The sequence below is a fragment of the Aythya marila genome, assembly GCF_965140915.1.
Source record: "Aythya marila genome assembly, chromosome: 2".
In the NCBI taxonomy this organism is placed as follows: domain Eukaryota; kingdom Metazoa; phylum Chordata; class Aves; order Anseriformes; family Anatidae; genus Aythya; species Aythya marila.
Genome location: NC_139043.1, coordinates 92,488,091 through 92,506,683, shown reverse-complemented (window position 1 = coordinate 92,506,683; position 18,593 = coordinate 92,488,091). Strand labels below are relative to the sequence as shown.

The 18,593-nt window shown below is 40.9% G+C and overlaps 1 protein-coding gene across 1 annotated transcript in view; it reads left to right on the top strand.

Annotated features, from left to right (window-relative positions):
• The first annotated feature begins 361 nt into the window (after window positions 1–361).
• The window catches only part of TERT (telomerase reverse transcriptase), a 29,913-nt gene continuing 11,681 nt past the window's right edge, over window positions 362–18,593 (top strand). Inside the window, exons 1-8 of the mRNA XM_082753386.1 lie at window positions 362–614; window positions 1,348–3,193; window positions 5,805–6,000; window positions 9,530–9,719; window positions 13,281–13,463; window positions 14,782–14,943; window positions 15,325–15,420; window positions 17,069–17,154. Of these exons, the coding sequence (XP_082609512.1) occupies window positions 387–614; window positions 1,348–3,193; window positions 5,805–6,000; window positions 9,530–9,719; window positions 13,281–13,463; window positions 14,782–14,943; window positions 15,325–15,420; window positions 17,069–17,154 (2,987 nt within the window). The 5' untranslated portion in view covers window positions 362–386. The remainder of the gene's footprint in view (window positions 615–1,347; window positions 3,194–5,804; window positions 6,001–9,529; window positions 9,720–13,280; window positions 13,464–14,781; window positions 14,944–15,324; window positions 15,421–17,068; window positions 17,155–18,593) is intronic.

The window sequence follows — 18,593 nt, the reverse complement described above, 5'->3', positions numbered from 1 at the left end:
GGACAGCAGCCTCCATCCCTCCGGGACCCGACCCGACCCGCCCCGCCCCGGCCTCCGCCTCTCCTCGACCACGCTGGGGTAGCGCAGCACGCCGCCCGGGGGGCTCCTTTGTGAAGAGAGGGCGTTCTTAATTTATTTATTTTTATTATTATTTTTTTTTTCCACGCTACGCCTTCTTTAAAAAGCTGGCGTCCGGCCGTAGCCCTCCGTCCGGGGGAGCGCGAAGGGGGGCGGCGATGGAGGGCAGGCGGGAGGGCGAAGGGAGGGGAGCGGCGGCGGCCGCCCCAGGTGCTGCTGCTGCTGCTGGTGGTGGTGGTGCTGGTGATGGCGGTGCTGGTGGCACTGGTGGTACTGGTGGCACTGGTGGCGGGCGTCCCCACCGCAACATGGCGGGCGCGGAGCCCTTCGGCGCCGTGCTGGGCGCCCTGCGGGACTGCTACGCGCAGGCGGCCCCGCTGGAGACCTTCGTCCGGGGGCTGGGGGAGAGCGGCGCCGAGGAAGCCGAGGTGGTGCGGGACGACGACGCCGCCTGCTACCGCACCTTCGTGTCCCAGTGCGTGGTGTGTGTCCCCCACGGCGCCCGCGACATCCCCCGGCCCTTCAGCTTGGAGCAGGTATGGGGGGGAGGCAGGGGGTGAGGTGCGGGGCTGCCCCGGGGAATGGGGCGCCTCCTGCCCCTGCTGTGGGGTCGGGTGTGGAAGAGCAAAGCGTGGCTCCGCGGGGCAGCTAGGAAGGAGAAAGGCCGCTTTTCTGCCCTTGAGTGTTTCATAAATCGGTGCTTGGGGCAGGAGAAGTGGTTGGGAGAGGAGCAAAGTGCTGGGAGGCACCGCGGGGGTGAGCAGAGCCGCGCTGCCGAGCGGGGCGGCGCGGTGCGGTTCGTGCCCGGCTGTGGGGTGTTTTTGTGAAGCTGTGAGCTGGGTTGTTTTGCTAAAACTCCTTTATTTTTGCGTAAAAGGAAGCGCAGGCCTCAGCCCTGGTGGTAGAGCCTGCGCCAGCGCAGGGTTAGGGGCAGAGAGAGCCGAAAGCCCTGAGCCTGGGCTGCTGAGAGCGCAAAGAGGCAAAGTGTCGGGTGCTTCCTGGGCACGAAAGCCAGGATCAAAAGGGCAGGCATTAAAAAGACTTCCTGAAAGCAGTTGCCTCAGGTGACTGTACGTAAACACCTTGCCGTAGACTTCAGTCTTGTACTTGCGAATCGGAAACACTCCTTTGAAAAGGTTTAACCTGAATCTGAAGGCTGGGGGCTGCGTGCGTTTGGCGTGCCTGGCTATTTAAAGCACGCGCCGTCATTTGTAGAAGAGTCGTTGATTAAAAACTAATCTTCCTTTTTTTTTTTCTTTCTTTCTTCAGTTATCTAGTCAGAGCGAAGTCATCTCAAGAGTCATGCAGAGGCTGTGTGGGAAAAAGAAGAAGAACATCCTCACGTATGGATACTCCCTGCTGGATGAAAACAGTTCTCACTTCCAAATCATGCCGCTCTCAAACGTGTACAGCTACCTGCCCAACACCGCAACAGAAACCATGCGGATCAGTGGCCTCTGGGAAACGCTGCTGAGCAGGATCGGGGATGACGTGATGATGTATTTATTGGAACACTGTGCGATCTTTATGCTGGTTCCCCCTAGTAACTGTTACCAAGTCTGTGGGCAACCAATTTATGAACTTATTTCGCAAAATGTAGAATCAGCCTCAGCGTTTGTTAAACAACGGCTTTCAAAGCACAAATGTAGTAGCTTGTTTAAGTATACACAGAAAAGGCTAATGTTTCACAGACAGTATCTTTCAAAGTCACGTCAGTCGAAACGCAGGCAAAGACTTGAAGCTAATGTCTCCAGCATGAGAAATAAAACCAGCAATACTATACAAAGCCTAGGGTCCGCTGCTCTGGAAAAACAGAGTAGCTCCAATGTAGGTTTGTCAGCTACAGCACCATCCTTAAAAAGGAAGCTTGCTAGGGAACAACTGGAAGTCACGGCTAAGAGAGCAAGATTAGAAGAGAAAGAGAGGGAGGAACAGGCTTGTAATACCGCTCCTAATGTAAACCAGAGTATTCCCAAGAGGTACGGAACCAGCTGTGTAGCATCACGTTCTGTAAGTCTTATTAAAGAAAAAAACATTTCTCAAAGAAGTAACAGTGATATGTCTCGTCCTTCTTTAGTTCACAATTCTCATCACGGGAAGAAGTCTGTGGCAGACAAAAGCTCTTTCCTGCAAGGAGCTGAGAGTAACAGACATTCAAAGCCCAGCACTGAAATGCAAGCAGGATCCAGCAGGAAGGGAGTAGAGACACGCAGGCCTATACCTCGGTTGGATTGGATACCAATCGAACCGACAGAAAGTAGTTCTTCAGGACACAAAAAGCAGGAAAGTCCCCTAGCTCATCTGGCAGAGGAGGTACCAAATAGGGTTTTGCCATCTACAATATACATTGACAGGAAGTTTCTTCTGTATTCTCGCAGGTACTGGGGGGAACGTTTCTCAAAATCCTTCCTATTGAATCGCCTGAAGGGTAGTGAGGCAGGTGTAAAGCGGCTAATAGAAACAATATTCTTAAGCCCAAATCCGTTTGGGCAAAAGCGCAACCAAGGCCTGCCACAGAAAAAATGGAGAAAGAAGAAGCTTCCCAAACGCTTCTGGAGAATGAGAAGTATGTTTCAAAAACTCTTAAAGAATCATGGAAAGTTTCCTTACGTAGCTTTCTTGAGACAAAATTGCCCTCTTCGGATATCTGATGCCATTTTGGGAAAAGCCAAGCTGCTCAGTCGGGCACCTTTGCCTGGGCAAGCAGAGGCTCGCAAGCAAGCAGAACAGCTTGGGAAGGAGCCTGCTGAGCGTGTGGCAAGCAGCAGATGCGAATCTGGTCACACCAACGTGCCCAGCAGCGTACGCGCTCCTCTCGCAGCATCTGCGTGCGGGGAGCCAGGGGGTGAGGAGCAGATCCCTGCAGAGGCGTCTGATTCAGTCCTCAGGGAGCTTCTCAAGGAGCACTGCAGCCACTTCCAGGTGTACCTCTTTGTGAGGGAGTGTGTGGAGCGGGTGATCCCCGCCGAGCTCTGGGGTTCAAACCATAACAAGCGCCAGTTCTTCAAGAACGTGAAAGCGTTCATTTCCATGGGGAAGTACGCTAAGCTTTCCTTGCAGGTGTTGATGTGGAAGATGAGAGTAAATGACTGCATGTGGCTTCGTCTGGCCAAAGGTACTTAACCTTGCAAAATTAAGGGTTGGGGGGTCGGGTGGCTGGTCAGGTCTAAGGTGCAGAGGGGAGGGCATTGAATCTGGGTGCGGAGTCATTGGGTTCACTGCTTATTAGCATCTGTTGATGGAGCTGCAAGAGCAAACCTCATAGTGTTTGCCATTAACTGATGGTGGAGGAATACTTAAACCTGTCTTCTGTATGCTGAAAATGTAAGTTTTCATTATTTTTGTTTGTGTTTAATCGGATGACAGTTTCAGACAGAAACTAGAATTTAGAACCAGGACCTACAGCAAAACTCCTTCCCTTCTGCTCCCCACATTACCAATAACTGTCACCTAAGCATGTAAGGAGCAAATGGAGTCTACCTTTTCATTACTATAAGTGATAAAAAGGTGCTAAAAGCAAATCCAGATGCCTGTAGAGTCACGTGTATCTCTGGGAGTAAACCATCATCCCACAGCATTTTTTTTTCTCCCTCACATCTACCTTGTGAAAAAGACGTGGGTATGGGACCTAGGCAATGCCCGTGGTTGCCCACCATCAGTTACCTTTTTAGAGTCCTCCTCTGGGAACAGGAGACCCTTATTAATCACAGCTTTCAGGTGGTGGTGCAGCTGTCATCAGGGCTGGCCACCTTCCCAGGAGGGTGGAAGTGCCAGCTGATTGCCCTGAGTTCTGTATGAATCCCTCCTGTCCAGTCATTGCAGGTGGTGAGAGGTAAATTTTGCTTCCCTGAAGAAGCCTTTCTGAAGCCACTGTCCTAGGACATAATTCTGGGCTGAAGCTGTGATTTTGTGATTGATTGCTGCGGGATCTCATGGATATTGTAGTTTATTTCTTTTTACATCTATCACATTCTGTTCATCTGTGAAATGTGGAGTGCACTTCCTTAACTGCTACGTTTACAGAATTTATTCCTACCTAGCAATATACTTGGATCCTGCAGCAACGAGGGATGAAAACGGTATTCCTTTTTAGAAAGGTGCAGTTGGGTTCTGAAATTACTCCAGGTCCTCCGTAATGAAGGAGGAAAATAAAGCCTGGTATTTGAGACCTGATGTCAAAAGTCGGGGAGGTACACGTCTATAAGAAACTGCTAATTCTCCAAATACACAGACACGGAAATTTTGGCTCAGATATGTGCTTTTCAAAATGCTGAGGAGTTTCATACTTCAAAAGGGTTTTTACAGTAAAAATGCATTGGGTTTGGAGTTACTTGGAATGCCTTACCTTTGAAAAAAAAATTAATACCATCTTACTCAGTGGTCTGGTTCCAGGAAAAGCAACACATAAGCTTAACTTTATTATTATTATTTTTTTAAACTACTCCCATGTGCCTGAAGTTTAAAAGCACATTTAATTGCTTTGCTGCGTTGCAGGCATTTTTTTTTTTCCAAAAGAAGTGGTGGTGGTTTCTTGTAAATCATGACTACAGTTCAGGGAATTGACAGCTGCTGTCAAAACATCAGAAAGCTGGTGATGTAGTTCCAGTACAGCTATTTAACATGCTGATTTAATTTGTGTATTTTGTGGCCTGCACGTTATGACTTTTCAGTTGAATCTTCTAAGAGCCATAGAGTTCTTCATTGATGTTTTCTGGCTTCTGCTGAAGTGAACACTTTCATCTCTTTGTGGCAGTCTTTTTGTAGGTGCCGTATATACATGAAAGTGTCTCCGCCCCGAAGAGCACAAAAATCAAGCAGGGTAGAGGACTGGAAATTTATTTCCCTTTGTTAAGTTTCAGTCTTAATCCTCAGCTCTCTCGTGTCCAAATTTGGCTGTTTTTAACACATTTGTGCAGTAATCATGATTTGTGCTGTGCAGCTAATTGATGTTTCTGCAGAGTCTCTTTAAACTACCCTGTTGCATTATGCCAAATTCTACTTTTAATTAGAAAAGTATTAGTGAGAAGTTGCAAAAATTCAGAATTTGTAGGGTAGAATTTTACTCTACACTTGGCCTGCCTGCATTTAGACATCACAAAAAAAGCCTGTGGGCTTAAATTTGATAGCAGCTAGAAATGTTCTAGCCTCGTAATTTTCATGCCATCTAAATATTATGAGAGCTGACAGACTTACTCTGATTTTTTTTGACTGCAGCAATGTTTTATATAGGTTGTCTGAAATACCTCTTTCCCCAGCTCAGCCCAGGGGAAATTATTCTTTCAATTATTCTCTCAATTATTCTTACAATATACCTAAGAATTCTCATTCTTTTGCATATTTATTAAATACATATATATATATTCTAATAGACTTTATTTCCATTTTATCCTTCCCTTCAAAATGATCCTGTCATTGTGCATTAAAGATCTTGCACAAGCAATGAAAGTAAGTCTTCGGGCTGCTGGTGGCATGTATTTGTTTTATGTGCATCCATTTATCACTGCTAATTAGTTTCCATCTTTATTCGTTAAGCTTGGGTCATGTTATTTAATACTAGTGAAAAATCAGAGCTGCATCTGTGGAATTGTTCTTGCTTTTTTTTTTTCCTTTCCATTAACCTCATGGTAAGAAATGAGTGTGTGTGTGTTCTGTTTATTTTATTTATTTATTTATTTACAAATATAAGTAGTTATTTGCTATAACTACCTTTCAATTGTTTGTTGAAGGTAATCACTTTGTTCCTGCCTCTGAACACCGTTACCGTGAAGAAATTTTGGCTAAATTCCTATACTGGCTGATGGATACGTATGTTGTTGAGTTGCTCAGATCATTTTTCTATATCACTGAGACCATGTTCCAGAAAAACATGCTCTTCTACTACCGAAAGTGTATTTGGAGCAAGTTACAGGACATTGGAATTAGGTAAAATTAGAAAACTAATCAAACTTTAATGAAATGTATGGAAGTCTCATGTTTTGCACTGTAAAGTTACAACTCTGCTTTTACTTACTGCCCCTTTATCCTCCTCCCATTTGTTTAATTTTCCAAAGGAAGAGTCAACCTGTATTGGTAATATGCATGGCTTGTAGATCCATAAATGTGTTGTGTGAGAAAACTTAGGCAAATTGGAATGTCTTTGGTAGGAGAACAGAGACCTTTGCAATAACAAAATCGATTATGAGGAGGATTTTGTTTTGATACATCAAATTTTTACGCCTTTTAACCATCAGTAAAGCATAGTGGCAGCATCCCAAAGTAACCTTGGGAAAGCTAATTTAAAAAACACTGAATTTTCTTTAACTGCTACAAAAACGAAATCTGCTGCAATACTCTGTCCATTATTTCAGACAGTAGCCTTATGGGGATTTTTTTTTTAAATTACTATAAGATTGAAGGGTTTAAAAGCTGCAGCTTCTTTTTTTTAGTGCAGCTGTAGAATTCCATGCTGCTTTTTTTTGGTCTTAAATGTGTGTGTGCTTAAGTTAGCACCTTATTTAAGACCAAATCTTAAGCAGTTGAATTAAAAATACTGAAAATCAAAAGATACCTTTAATGAACAGTATTACGTGTACATCTCCAGAGTTTACATCCCTTGGGATTTCATGGTAAATTGCTGGTGTCCAGGAGAGCTCTGGAACTGCTGGACATGAGCACGCCCGATGCCTTGTGTTCTGCCATTTTAAATGGTGCAGCTTTTACATTTGACGGGGTCTGCTGATCTCCAGTTTTGTCTGTGGTTTTTGGTAATTTGTAATTCTTTTTACAATCTCTGTGCTGCTTGAGGTTGACGCTGGTATCTCTCCCGTGCAACTGCCTTGCCTGTGTGTTTGCACTTCATGGGGCCCTGGAGCTGTTTGCAGTTACAGCCCATATAAGCGAGTTAAACAACAGCAGCAGAACACAGTTTTCAACCTGGAATACTTTGTTTGTCTTGTCTTCAAACTAACAGCATTAGTGTTGTAATGAGTGGTTTATGTAGTTTTAATGTACTTTACAAGCTAATTTTTTTTTGTGTAAAGTGCCACCTAGCAATAAATCTTACGGGTTAGGTATAATGCTCTTTTTAATGGGGTGTATGGTTAAAAGAAAACGAGTAGTTTTGGTTTTGGCCCTTTCTTTCCTATCACCAATTTCCTCCCCCTCCCTGCAAAGAAACCCAGTGCATAAGGACAAGGTGCTCTGACCACAAGGGACCCTAATCTGGGCTGATCCTGCATCTTCCTATTTCTGCCCTGAGTATTTCCACCAAGCAGGAACCAGCACTTCAGCACTCTGTTCTCAGAGCGTGCTGTGTAACATGAGGTTACTGATCCAGCTGAGTGCGTTCAGACAGGTGGCAAGCTGCCTGTTTCACGTGGGAGGAGAAAATTTGGGATTTAGAGATGCTGGGAAACAGCTGTTTAGGGCTGCCTGTGTTGCCTTGACCATTTCTAGACTCTCTGGGCACCATCCCCTCATTCCCAAGCAGCATTTTCAGGAGCTTCTGATGATTGAGTGCCACAGGCTGTTGAGCTGCTTCCATTTTCCCTGGAGGAAAGAGTATCTGGCTTCAGTTGTTTCCCTGATGACTGCTCTGCAGCTGTCTTGGTTCTTCCTCCTCTCCAGCTGGAGCTGCTCATGGTCAGATTGCTGTCAGGAAGCCAGGCATAGCCACTGATGCCTTCCCACTTCTTTTTGTCCTCCTTTGGAGGAGAGAGGAAGGATGAAACAGACCAGGACTTCACTCATGGGTTTGCCTTTGCATTGTGTTTTCTTCAGAGGATAAATCCCTAGCAGTGCTGTGAGGACGAACTAGGGATGGTTCAGTGGCCACTACATCAGTGCATGTTCAAAATCACCAGCCCTGTCATAAATGCCATGAAATAAGCAATGGGGGTTGATGCAGGCAAAATGACATCAAGCTCCACAACTGGCCAGAGGCAGTAATGTTGAAGATCTGTGAATAACTGGCCATGGTCTTCACTTTCAGAGGAAGTCATATTTTTAAGAGGTGGATTTTGTGGTGTGTTTTTTTTTCTTTCTTTCTTCTTCATTCTGGTGTCTTAAATGCAAAGGGATGAAGGTTTGATGATTTGATCGTTTCTGTTGAACTGGTGTTGTTTATTTTATCTTGGTGATCTAGCTAATACTATTGTATGTACTCTCTCAAAGTGCCTCTGTACTTTGGGAATTTTATTCCAAGTTTGAATACAAATCCAAAACACTTGCTCAGCTTGCTGGACCAGGATGCCTCTATGTCCCCTTTGGCATGCACTGCGTCACTTGGACCCTGACAGTCTCGAGCACCTGGATCTTTGGCTTATATGTGGCTTGTGTTGGCATGCACAAGAGAAAAATATTTGTGTGCTTCACCTGCATGCTTGGCTTCTCAGATGCCTCCTAGAGCATGCTTACCAGTTTTTCACCATCCATCCACCATCTTTTGTGATAGCATGGCCTCCTTTTGCTAAAGCAGCCTGTGGGCTTATGTGGGATGTGGAAAATATGAATGCAAATTTAGAGTTGCATCCTCTGCCCTTCAGGGATTTGAATTCTCATTCCACTTCCCAGGGGAGTATCCTAACAACTGGGCTGTAGGGCTTTGTGAAATGGCACATCCTTTCCTTCTGAATAATACAAGCAGTGTAGGACACTGATCCAAGTCTTTTTTTTTTGTGGCAGATAGGGCACTTTAACCATCTTAAGTAAAAGCAAGGTTGTTGTGTCACCTCCTTTTCCTGCCTTACTGCATGGGAGGAGAGTATTGGTTTGGACTAAGCTACGCTGAGCTGTAAATCCTGAGGGGGTGGCTGTGAGGGGCAAGCACATTTCCCAGTAAGATAAATTTGTGACTTGGGAGTCTTCACTTCTTTATTGTTTTCTGCTGGTTACTTTTAGCTGATGCCTGCTCATCAGGTCAATTCTTTTGAATCCTGTTACCCTCATTTTTGCCCTCATTTTTTTATCTAGTATCTCAGTTCTCAATATCTTTTAATAGGTAGTAGGTCTCCTAAATGTCAGGAGTAGAACAGCTCATTACACTCTGTAAGTCCTGCCATGGGTCTCTCTTTACACAGTATTCAAAAAGTCCTATTCAACTTGGTTTATATCTTTCAAGCTTTTGAAACCATGTAAAATGTCTGTCTGTAGTTTTATATTACAAAAAAATCATAACGTTCAAATATACTTGCCTGATTTGTGGATAAATCTTTGTGTTAATTTAGGTGTGTTTATTTTTTTGTTACCTTAATCTTCTTCACGAAGAAATATATGCTCTTTTATTATTATATTACATTGTCATTAAGGTAACCATGGAACTGTTCAGAAATTCAGATTTCCATGGCAGTTTCATTAGAAATTTGTGATTATCTTCTTAGTAAAATGTCTGGGTTCAATTACCATTAAGAGATGAAACGTTTTAGCTTTTATTGCATTCCCTATTGCTTACACTCAATGCGTATTTGTATTTTAGAAAGCATTTTTCCAAAGTACAGCTACGTCCTTTAACTGCAGAGGAGATGGAAGCGATCCATCAAAAAAAATACCTTCCGATGGCATCAAAGCTCCGTTTCATTCCCAAAGTCAGTGGACTAAGACCCATCGTCAGAATGAGCGGTGTTGTTGAAGCACAAACGTTGAGCAAGGAAAGCAGAGCAAAGAAGGTGTTTATTTTTCTGATTGTTTTATGTGGGTTTGTTAGACGTGAGTTGGTTTTTGTGTTGTCGTTAATATAAAACTAGTGGTGAACTGAGACACTGAAATCAGAAGGACAGAATGTGCCTACCCATTGCAACTGAGCATAGCTTCTCCTTTCCTACTGCTTAATTTTCATTAGTCTCCAACTCCAGAACTGCATATTTCTGCTTGTAAGCCTGCCGTAAGGAGACGAGGCTAACAGAGTGGCATGGCCTGCCCAGTGAGCATGTTTTCTTTCTCTTCTCTTTCCATCTGTTTCTCTCAGCTTGCTAACTGTGTCTGATTGTGGTGGATGTTGGCCATCCGTGGGGGTAGAACGACAGAAAACTCAAAGATATCATGTAAGGATGAGGACAGATGAGTCTGGCCTGTTGGGGTTTCCCTGAATGCGGATTGTGCATGTCGATGGCTGTTCACAAAATAACCCATTCAACAAGCCAGTTAACTGCAAGATGCAGTGGGAGCCCAATTCCACTCTCTCCCATGACTTAATTAGTTGTTTTTCCTTAAGGCTGTGTCCCACGTAGAGCACAAGATGAAACACTGCTCAGATGGGTGAGAGTTCAGGGGCTACTTAGTACTCGTAGTTCAGTGTGTGATCCCAGACTGTACTTTCAGGAGAGCAACTAAAAGCTGCTCTGAAATAGTTACTTTCATCATCGTCTTTCTGTGGCTATTGCACTGTCAGATTTCAGAGCATGCACACGGTTAATTTGGGAATGGCTGTAGTGCTGGAAAAGGTTCTGTTGCTCCCGTAACAGACTGGCATAAATGAAGACCTGAGAGCTGAGTGCACTAAAAAAAAAAGTTCAAAGTCAACCATGGTAGCTGGTCAAGTGGCTTCATAGGAGAACATCATGAAGCATGGCTAATGATTTTCTGATTTTCATAAATCCAAGAAAGGCTGTAATAGTGTTATGTCACTTCTGAGACAGAGACAGACACAAAAATAAAGTGTGTTGTGCAAAACATATTCAGCAATTTGGGGTTTACAACCTACTGGAAGTAGTGTGGGGTTTTTTTGTTTCTTTTTTTTCCAAAACTTTCATGGCTGCACAGTTTGTTTCTCTCATGGCCTCTTATCTTGCAGTCTGTTCCAGTTTTTCATCCTGTCCCATATCCAGCTATTCTCTGCTCTCCGGTTTTCTCCAGGCGTTTAAAGTGTAGGAGGAAGACCAGCTTCAGGTTCTTTTTATCTGACAGTGTTCCCGGCTTTGGAATTTGCAAACCAGTCTGGAATTGTAGGGGTAGACTTTGCCAGCTTCCATAGCTCAGCACTGGAATGCGTCAAGATGAATTGTCAAGTGATAACCTTTCAAATATCCAGCAAATCAACTTCTGGCTCTTAGCAGCTCTCGAACTTGGCTGCAAAAAAACATGGTGAAATAAGTCCAGTTCTGTGAGTTTGTCCTCAGATCAGTGTATATTTTGTTTTGATTTAAGGGTTTTATGTAATTTCTTTTCATCCTTCTTCCCTTTCTGTTTGAATCTTTGTGTGTGTGTATGTGTATATATGTATTTCTATATATACACATAAATATTTAATGGGAAGCCTGAAGCACTGGATGTGGGGAGGATTCTTAGTGATCTGTTCAATTTGAGAGTATGTAATATTTTTACTTAATTCTGCAGATATTCTAGCAGACCCTCAGGCTTTGCAAAGATGTTGATAGCTCTGTGGATTAGATTTGTTCTGGGAAGTTGAGAGACTGGATGCAATTCCTGCCAGCATTAAAGCAAGAAGCCACTGTGAATACTGTGACTCCAAGTCTCTCAGGCCTCGTTCAGGCTAGGTTTTGAACTCTAAAGCCTCATTTGTCCTTTACTGATTTACCCACACGCACCCATATGGCCATCAGTTTAGTGAAAAGGTGTTAAAGCAACCATTTGGGACCCACTCATTAAGAAAGAAAAGAGGAACTTCTCTCCTGATAATTTGTTCTTGCTGCTTCTATCTATCTTTGAGCTATATCTCTACCCTTCTGGCTGTTTTTTCTTAGGAACACGCCCTGTGCCAGAAAAGAGATGACAAAATTTCAGGAATCACTGGATTCAGGAAGATGTCTTAAATTTCAGCTGTCTTTTTTTTTTATGGACTAGTCAAAAATATTTTGCAAGATCAGCCAATGAATTAACATAACTACGTACCTTATGCAAAACAGTAAAGTTGGATCATGTTGTTCTGCAGTCAGTGACAGGATGTCCTGGTTTCAGTTAGAACAGAATTAATTTTCTTCCTAGTGGCTGGTGGAATGCTGTGTTTTGGCTTAGGATGAGAAGAGTGCTGATAACACCCCGATGTTTTAATTGCTGCAGAGCAGTGCTTATACTAAGCCAAGGACGTCTCAGCTTCTTGCTCTGTCCTGCCAACAGGCAGGCTGGGGGTGCAGTAAGAGCTGGGAGGGGACAGACCCAGGACAGGTGACCCAAACTGCCCAAAGGGGTATTCCATACCGTATGGGGTCATGCTAAACAATATATAGGGGTGGCTAGCTGGGGGAGGGGGCCGGACTGCTCGGGGTTAGGCTGGGCATCGGTCAGCGGGTGGTGAGCAATTGCATTGTGCATCACTTGTTTGTACACATTATTATTATTATTATTGTTATTGTTATTTTCCTGTCTTATTAAACTGTCTTTATCTCAATTCACGGGCTTCACTTTCCATTTCTCTCCCCTGTCCCAGAGAGGGAGTGAGGAGGGTGAGCGAACGGCTGCGTGGTGTTTAGCTGCCAGCCGGGTTAAACCACGACACAGGAGCACACTAAATATTTTTGGTGTGCTTTAGCTTTTCCAGCTTTTCACTGACACCTCTAATTGATTTTTTTCAGTGCAAAAGTAAATTTCTTCAGATGAATTGTTAAGCTTCCATGTGTAGTAATTTCAGTGCATTTGTGTCATGATCACGATACTACCATTGAGATTAAGAAACCTTTTATATTCTGTGTATGCAATTTGGAGGACTTCTCCTAAGTTATAAACATTCATTAGTATGCAAGTGCGCAGTTTTACTTACTTTTTTCATCTTAAATTAGTATTTCACTATTCCCATATCTGAGAGAGTTAAATTTTTTGCTAAAGTACCCACATAAATTGTCTCCAAAGGCTCAACAGATGATGCAGATGGATTTAGCTTAAAGTCTTAGGCACATGTTCTTGTTGTGGTGCTGGTAATCTCCAGGAGAGAGAATGGATGATAATTAAGAAAAGTTACCTTATAATTGGTGTTGGTTTTATTGCTGAAATCCATCCATTTATGTACATGACTGTTAGACCTTGTTTGCCAGGAGTTAAGTACAGAAAAAAAAAAAAGAATTTAAATGTATCCCCCAAAACATCCCTAAGTCTGTTTTGTCACTTCCAAGTAGTTACTACCACTATATTCAGGCTTTCTGAAGACTGTATTTGACCAAAAAAGTTCAGTAAATACACAAATTCCCTCTCATTTCATCTAAACGAGAAATGTCTGTATTGCACGGAATTTAGAATTTTTCAACCCGCTTCAGGGTGATTCTTTTTCATCTCTTTAGATGAATCACTACAACATGCAACTTAAAAATCTATTTAGTGTGTTAAATTATGAACGAACTATAAACACCAGTTACATCGGCTCTTCAGTGTTTGGGAGAGATGATATCTACAAGACGTGGAAGACGTTTGTTAAAAAGGTTCTTAAATCAGATGGTGAAATTCCTCATTTCTACTATGTAAAGGTATGCCTCTTCTAATCCAGTATTCAACCTAATTTTATAAGTCAACTAGTGCAGACCTTTAACAATGGAGAATAGCTGTGATGTAAGTGCATAATTATTATTATTTTTATGTCAGTTTTTGTGCATAATTAACATATATTGCTTGCTTTGTTTCTTCTGCAGCAGTGCTTCCTTTACTTTGATATTTTTCTACTCATCTTTCTGTCACGTAACAGTTCTCACTTCTGGACACACACTGTTTCTGCAGTTACATTTAAGTACAAAAATGGGACAAAAATGTAAAGTTGAATAGGATTTTAGGGACATTTTCTCAAATGAAAAACGGGAAAGATTAGATGTACGTATTTGAATAAATTCAGTGTCTTGTGTCTTTTCTCTCCATACAATCAGTGTCTCTTAAAAATAAACACCCTAACTCTAGTGTCTCTCCAGCAAATTTACTCTCCTGCTTGAAAAAAATGAGTGCTTGTCACATCTCGTTATTTGAAGATTATTTTTTTAATTAACACTTGTGTTAAATAATGACTAGCTGAAGCACAAAAAGTTGCATAGCTTTGAGTTGGCGTGACTTACATAAAACTATACAGACCTATGATAATATAGTGAGGTTTCTCTTCCGGGTGTCATGTCCTAAAACTATTTTCAGAAATTGTCTCATTAACTTTCAAACGAAAAAATAATCTTATTGACATAGTTCTTTTATTTTTTTTGCTTCTTCAGAAGGTGTTGAATTGTGACAATGACAAGAAAAGGCAAAGTTAAGATTGCAATATGAGATTTAGAAGAGGCAAAACATCTAGGTTTTCAGCTTTCCAGGAGCCTGTAAGATGTCATCTTCACGACTGTATGGAGAGGAAGGTTTCTTAAAATATCTAAACATATAAAAATGTTAGCAGTAAACTTCAGTTAAATGATTGAAAGCTAAGTGTAAGTTTTAGGGTTGTGTGTGCAACTTTCAGTATGTTACCTTTCATCTCCACTGGTATTTAATCACAAAAAAAGTGCTGCGCAGTACAGATGAGCATAGGACCTGCTCTACCTTCTGCTAATAACGAGGATTATTCTGAAACTGATGGTTATCCATTGCAAGGGAAAACTCACTGATGGCTGAGGAAAGTATCTTCAGTTAAGGAATGTGTTTGCTTTGTCACACATTTGGAAATAATGATGTATTTTCACTCCTACGTGTTGCTTCAGCCATGTTTGTATACTGCAACAGTAACTTTTTTTTTCTGTACTACCACAGCATTTATGGTGATATTGGTGAATATGGAACATAAGGTACAGAGCATAATGGAAGCTATTTCTTCTGTTTCAGGCCGATGTGTCCAGGGCTTTTGATAGCATTCCTCACGATAAACTTGTGGAAGTGATTTCACAGGTCTTAAAACCTGAGAAAAAAACTGTCTACTGCATACGGCGCTATGCAGTGGTTATGATCACTGGAAGTGGAAAAACCAGGAAGTTATATAGGAGACATGTATGACTTGCTACTTTCTTCTACATGCTGCTATTAATATGTTTCTGTTCAAAGAATATGTTTGTTTATAGCTTTTTTTTTTTTTTTTGTGTGTGTGTCTAAACTTGAAATAGGTAATTACTTCATAAAACATTTTAATACTGTTGGAAATTTTCTGGAGGGAACAAACCTGCTTTTTATGCTTCAGTGTTACTAAGAATAAATAAAGAAAAATGTGTTGTGGGAACAGAGAGACACGAGGGAGAAATTTCGTTTTAACAGTAACAGATCTGTTAGATTAAAACCATGCAGTAAGAGTGGGTCTTTGATCTTCACTGAATACATTCTGTCTGCTAATGAATCTTCTATTTTGCTTTTGTCATTTATTTATTTAATATACAGGTTTCTACTTTCAAGGATTTTATGCCAGACATGAAGCAGTTTGTGTCCCGGCTTCATGAGAGTACCTCATTGCGAGATGCAATAGTAGTTGAACAGGTAAATATTAGGAGGCTTCTGTTCATCTGAAAGGGAAAGCTACAGAAGTAGCAGAGGAGGATTTAGGGTTTCTTTTTGTTTGCTTGTTTAAATGAATGTACATATTATGTGGTGACATGACCTGTCTTGTGGTTACCAAGCACTTTCCATAGAAAAATGCGATGTTTCCAACAGGCTTTCAGTGTAAGTGATGCCTGAGGCAAGAACCCTGACAAAATGTCATTCTGGATTTCTCCCGGATTTTCTCATTTCTGTCCTATTCTGTTCTATTTAAACCATCGTTTTCTTTTTTTTCTTTCCTATTGAATTTCATTTCTTGTTGCAAGAGTTTTCAAATGAAATAAAGAAAGGCTTCAGTGCATGCATTGTCCAAAATGTACAGAAATAAGAAACTGAAAAGTGTATTCTAAGCTAAGCAACTAAGGGCACCCTGATGTGGCACCCTGAATAGCAAACTTCACTTAACAGAAAAATGACTTTAAAAAATCAGCTTATTTTAAAGAGACCCTTTAAAATAAGGGGCTCATCCTGAGCCCCAGATGAGCAGACCGTTTTCTTCCTCACAGGCTACTCTGTCAAATTTGTCCTCACTTGCCAGTGGAGAATTATGAAGTAGAGTAATTAATGCTTCTAACATACAAGTAAAATGGTAGTGTACAATCTATGTAGGGCTAGAGTGTACAGTGTGAGTGGTGCGCAGTTCCAAGATCCTGCAACATACAGAGAGAGCCTAATGAGTACGTGGATGAAAATGAAAACTGCTGTATGCGTGATGTGTATTATGTTTCGTTCTCCTTCCAGTGGACATCTAAATTAGATGTTAGGTATTAAATGAACAGCAGCTGTCTTTTTCATTTGTGTGTGTGAGATTTAAAAAATAAAAAAGTGTTAAGAGAAAAATGCCATGCCAGCATGGATCTCCATGCCCTGAATACATTGTGATAGCATTTCAATACAGTGTTCTCACATAACTTTCAAAAACGGTGCATTTGTCAGATGATTAATCTACGCACACAGGGAGTTGTTTTGCTTTAGCTCTTGTGCAATCATTGTTAAAGGGATCTAAATCATTGTTAAAGTGCTCTAAATGAAGCTTTTATTACATGTTTTTAACACAGAAGGCTTCATAAATACTGAGTTGGCTGTCATGCATGGATCATTGCTAATGTTGGGCAAAGGATTTATTTTGCAGCAGAACTGGCAAGTGAGTTTATCAGTAGTTGTGGAATCAAAAAGAACAGGGCAGTTAAAAGAATGATCCTCTGGATAGGAAGTGACTAAAAGAGGGAGGTATATATTGCTGTAATACAGTACAATAATAAACACTTTAAAAAGTGTTTTAGATGTTATATTTGACTACTTCCCAAGTAACACCAATCAAAACTGCTTTTCTCCTAAAAAAAAAAAAAAAAAAAAAAACAACTAAAACCTCCATTGTTCATCTGTTGGATGTGAGTGGCTTTTTAGAGTGTATATTCAGATTTTTATTTTAGGTGTTTGCTTTGTTTCTTACCCTAGAGATTTTAACTGGACTATTACAGCCTAACTTTTCAGGAAGGTTAATATGCATCTTTTCAGTTTATACTATGTTTTTAGTTTCAGCACATTTCTAAAGTACAAATCTTGTTTTGTTTTGTCCCATTTCTAGAGCTTAACTTTCAATGAGACAAGTGCCAGTCTATTTAATTTTTTTCTTCAAATGCTAAATAATAACATTCTGGAAATTGAGCGCAGGTAAGAAAAAAATAGTTTAAAGAGTAAGTGGTGTTGTAGTTGTTGTTTTTCTGCTAAATGGGATACCTTTAACTGAGTCAGGGAATTTTTAATAGCTGTCTTTTAAAGATTTTTATTTCGTGTTAATTTGATATCTATTTATCAATTTAATTTAAGCTTTATAAAAGCAGGAAGGGTTTGGACTCACTTATATTTGAATAAAATTTGTCTTTCCCACGTGGATGATGTTATTGTACAAAGAATGCGTCATTCTGTTGATCCATAACCTTCATTTAAAACTGCAGATATAGTTCAAAAGAAAAATACTTCTTAAAAAAAAGTTGAGATCCACAGAGGTGACCAGAAGGAAGGGAACATCCAAGCAATCATGCAAAAGCATTGTTAGTCCTTTCCCTGTAGTGCAAAATAAAACCTTTTCTGCATGGCCTTGCTATTTGGCAAGTTCCAATAAAAATACAAGGTAAGAACAACAAGAACTAAAACATCAATCCAAATTAGGAGTTGGGTGTTATTACAGAGGGGGGATGTAATACAGGTTTCTGGTGTTCCTAGAAATGCTGATCTGCTATTTACATTTTGCCTCTAGGTGGCAAATGTGTACCAAGTCTTGAAACCAAGTACTAATATTTTTATTTCTAAACTCAGAGTAAGATATATTAGGATGAATAGCTTCTTCCTTTTGAAAGACGAACTTTAGAATAGTTAAACTCTCAGGATAGAGGGAAGGGGGAAAAAAGGTTTCAAGGATGCAAATAGAAGAGCATTTGTAAATTTTTCTAGTGTTAATTTTTCTAGCATTAACTGCCTGACAAGTTAAATGAGGAGATAAATGTTTTGTACAGTAAAGGTCAAAAAACTAGCTGGGATGCAGGTAACCAATTCAAATGCTTTATTGGGCTAAGCCATCAGGAATTTTCCTAAAAGTAAAGAGATTTATTTATAAAATACAATACATATATACATGTATACACACACGCACGCAAAGAATCTTTTCCATGGCCAGATCATGCTATGCTGGTATAAGCCAAGAATAAGCACCTCAAACAGCCTGACTTTAATTACATCATATAGTTTAAACATTCTTATTCTGACTTCTGTGGCTGAAAAAACTTTTTAAAGAAAACTTAGCAGGCTTTGATAGTGATAAACATTTATTTTTAAATTCAATGGAGATGTCTATTGCTTGTAAGAAAAGCTAGAACTTCTCCATATCAAAATCTACCAGAATTTAATTCCTGTTGTAGGTGTACATTGAGATTCAGTCTATGGATTTTTAGTGAGTACGTACTAGGAGCTGTTTGGATAATAATTAAAAATATAGTTTGAAAGATCTGTTGTGTACTTTACTTTTCTTGTACAAGAATGCTTGTTTTGAAGCTATGCAAGAAATGACAAAAAGAGTTAAAAAGCTTAGATGAGGTGTGCCACCACAGCTTCTT